Here is a 3,897-nt window from a genome sequence, read left to right as displayed (position 1 = left end):
CAGATTCAATTCTAGGAAACGTTTTAGCCTATCATCCATAAATCGATGCCTATAGCCTATCTGATAGGTTTTAAAATCATCTTTGATTTGAAATAATAAAATGGCCAATACCTATTTCTATTGGCTACTACTCATCAGTCAGCCAGAGCGCATTTCATATTCTGGTGTTGTGTAGGCCTATTTGTTTTTACTCCGGGACTCCGAGACCATCTCATTTTGTGAGACGGCCTTTCTCTGACCTCTCGCTGTCATGCCGCATTACATGACGCGAAGCATGTTGGCCAATTACGTCGAGGACGTGTCAGGGCACAAAGTGTGGCATTATAAAGAAGAAACTCATTTTTCTCACTCAAGAGTCCACACACATATCAAGATATGTGGTAGTTAAGTAGCCTACTTATTAACATGTCTAAATACTCAGATATATAGACCACTCCATCAGGCCAATGCAGAGGCACAACATAATACAGTTGGCTGCATCACACTATAGGCCTGTCATAGGACAATATTTGAAATAGTCTGTCACACATATATCATATTCTAAATATCTTTCCAAACCCCCAAAATATCATCTAATTTATCATGCCAAATTAGGCGCTACTCGATAATAATATCAAGTAGGCTAATAATCGAGTAATACAATAACTACAAACACCATTCTCAATATCTGAAAATAAAAATACTGATGTTTTGTTCTTTTGATCAACAATTGTTTTATTAGGTTTCTTTCGGCTACTTTTTTGTCTTTTTTATTGAAACGCATGTTCACTAAAGCGCACATGCTCAACGGGTTCACCTGTGGACAAGGTAAATATTAAAAACACCAAGCAAAATAATATCAAATTCTAACAGCGCCAATCATTTAAATAAGTAAATAAACATTATTTATAAAACTTTAAAAGTAAAGTAAAAAATATTACAGCGTCTTTTCAACATGAAATACCCACAGAAAATAGCAGGTTAGGCGCTCAAATGTCTTCTCCTTTTTTCCTTTTTCCTTTTTTTTTTTTTTTTCATCTTGAGGCATTGGTTTATTAGTCCTCCCTAAAAAGGGATCGTGAATATGAATATGTTTTTTCTTTACATTTTCTTTCAGCTTGTATTAGCTTCAGTCATCCATAGTTGAAAACGAAAACAAAATGAAAGCAGGCTATAGCTTTAAGACAGGGCATTCCGTCAGAACCCTCATGTTTTGGCAGTCATCAAAGAAGAACAGTTTCTTTCAATTCAAACGCAGGCACTATGACTGTTTTTATGTTAGATTGTCTTTCAGGATCTCCTTCATTTATCTCCTGTCAATTTATCCTCTTCCTCCTCTGGACTGCCTTGTGCGCCATTAGATGTCACATTCGCTGTCGCTGGAAGTGATAGAGATAGCCGAGGTGGCGGCTTTGCTTGACAGACTTGCCTCGGGACTGGAGGCTGGACCGAGTCGATCGACGGTTCCATCATCATCTGCCAAAGACCGAACCGAGCCTTGGGACATCCCTTGCTGTAGCCTGGGTAAAAGACAGACGTTGAGGGGCAAACTAGAATTAACCACAATCCAATACGAATAAGTTCTGTCAAAGTAAATCCTTAATTGAAACATAATTATTGCTGTAGCCCAGCAATCCGATGCACAAGTGCCAGACTAGGAGCCCAAAAATGCAATTTTATGATAGTAAACACACAAACACAAGCAACACACAGTAACCCCAGCCCATTTTATGGATTGAGCACACTTTATAGATAGACAGACTAGCCTTGTAACTCCAATATCTTCTTAAAAGGAAATAATTTAGATTTATTCAATACACCTGCTACCTTCATGAGTTGATCAGCACAAATTACATTAGATATGATTTAACAAATAATATATCGGAGGGCTCCTGTATTTCTGTCTTTCAATTAGTGTAGCTCAGTTGGTAGAGCATGGCGTTTGCAACGCCAGGGTTGTGGGTTCGATTCCCACGGGGGGCCAGTATGAAAATGTATGCACTCACTAACTGTAAATCGCTCTGGATAAGAGCGTCTACTAAAATCTAAAATGTGAAAAATGTAAAATAATAAAAAATGTTTCAGACATATTGCATGTGTGTTGTTAAATTATGTTTAAAGACTTAGGCCTACACAGACAGCTGTCAATACAAACAAAATGCATTGTGGAAAAATACGGATAATCTGAACGGAATTATTGAGACACTGACTCGGGGAGTAGCCTATAGCCCTATATGCTTGACCAGTTTTGCTCCTGGGAAGGATATAGGCTACCATAGATAATGGTCAATTTGGGAAACTCTGTGATCGTATTTACACTGTTATGGTTCGTTCTGTGTTATGATATTTGGGGTAGCCATTATTGGCAAATCTATATTGTCAACTTTGCAATGAAAATGACAAGGGCTAGTCTCACAATGGAGTTTGTCATACATTTTGTTTAATTTCAACAGGCTACAGCGTTTATGGTGTCATTTCCGTTGAGATTATTTATGAAAAAGGTAACTGAACTATAGGGTAGACATTTTATATATTATAGTCAACTCTATTTCAATGTTTACTCAAAACAACATAACCTAATTCAAACAATTAGATGTACATTTTTGCCCGAATAATTGCTGCAAGTGCATAGGCTGACTGCGATGCAGTCACAATGCAGGGTCATTTTTGTTAAAAAATGTACAATAAATGTTGTAACAACCTCAGACCATCGTTGATAAAATACAAAGGTAGGCTACAGACTGCAGCATACATACCTATTTTTCGCAGCCGCCGCTCTATCCCTTTGTCTACGATTTTTGAACCAGTTTCCGACTTGTGTGGGAGTAAGTCCAGTAGCCTGCGCGAGCTCCCTCTTTTTGCTCGGGTTCGGGTAAGGGTCCTGCAAGTACCATTCTCGCAACAAATGTCGGGTTCTCTCCTTGAAGCAGTGGGTCTTTTGCTCTCCGTCCCATATCGTTCTGGGTAGAGGGAACTTCTTCCGCACCCTGTATTTGTCCACTGGACCTAGCGGGCGGCCCCGCAGCTTCTCTGCCTCTTGGTAGTGCGCCTCCAGCCACAGGGCCTGTAGTTTAGTGTGAGACTCTTTGGTGAACTTGTGGTTCTCCAGGATGTGGTAAAGTTCTCGGAAATTCCCGGTGTGGTAGGCCACGATGGCCCGCGCCCTAAGCACCGACTCATTCTTGTTGAGGACCTCGCAGGCTGCGGGGGCGACGGGCAGAGACCAGAGGAAGCGACCGAGGCGCTCAATGTCCCCGCTCTCTTCCAGGGTCTCGCAAACCCCCGCAACCTGCTGGGGGCTAAAATTCAAGATAGGCAGCTGAAACATGGAGGCTTCTCGTTTCCTCTCCGTCTCTCTCTCAATCACACGCTCCCCTCTCGCGCTTATCCTTCTCTCCCTCTCGCTCTCTGTGAGTCGGATCCAGACAAAAAGGCAATCCTAAAGTTAACAGATCAACGGTTAAAAACACTGAGGAACGATGCCCTCTGACTGGCTACTGCAGCAATAGGCTGGTGAATTTGGTAGGTTGAAAGTACAAGAGTATAAAAACTAGAACCGAGATGTATTTTGAAGGGGGAAAAGACAGTCAGCCCCTCTGCTGATTTTCTATTGGACTTGGCAGATTGGTTTCGTGGTTGCCATGGATGCCCGTCAGTAACTGTCAAGTTTACCAATCACGCCGAAAGGGCCACTAAGAGATTTCAGCACCTCCCAGTGCTCGACAGCGCCTTCTTAGAATGTAAACATTTTGACCTTAGCTTTTTGTCTTCAAACCTTTAATTGGATTCCATGTTTTCCTACATCCTCTCCTTTGTAAGTCATAGCTGTGAAGAAGAAAAGCGACGAGTCAAATAAAACGCAATATGTTCAACAAACGTTTATTTCTTTCATTGGAAAATAACATCCTAGCAGCAGGC

The 3,897-nt window shown here is 41.2% G+C and overlaps 1 protein-coding gene across 1 annotated transcript; it reads right to left on the bottom strand.

The window, feature by feature from the left end:
• Positions 1-1,336: 1,336 nt before the first annotated feature.
• Positions 1,337-3,307, bottom strand: LOC311102431 (homeobox protein SIX6-like; the record flags this gene model as incomplete). Its single annotated transcript, XM_084143784.1, has 2 exons — positions 1,337-1,499; positions 2,736-3,307. 2 exons carry the CDS (start codon positions 3,305-3,307, stop codon positions 1,337-1,339), a joined length of 735 nt encoding a protein of 244 aa, XP_083999910.1.
• Between the last annotated feature and the right edge of the window lie 590 nt (positions 3,308-3,897).

This window comes from Coregonus lavaretus (assembly GCF_964263955.1).
Source record: "Coregonus lavaretus genome assembly, chromosome: 27".
In the NCBI taxonomy this organism is placed as follows: Eukaryota; Metazoa; Chordata; class Actinopteri; order Salmoniformes; family Salmonidae; genus Coregonus; species Coregonus lavaretus.
The sequence above is the reverse complement of the archived record's forward strand: the minus strand, read 5'-3'. Positions and strand labels throughout refer to the sequence as shown.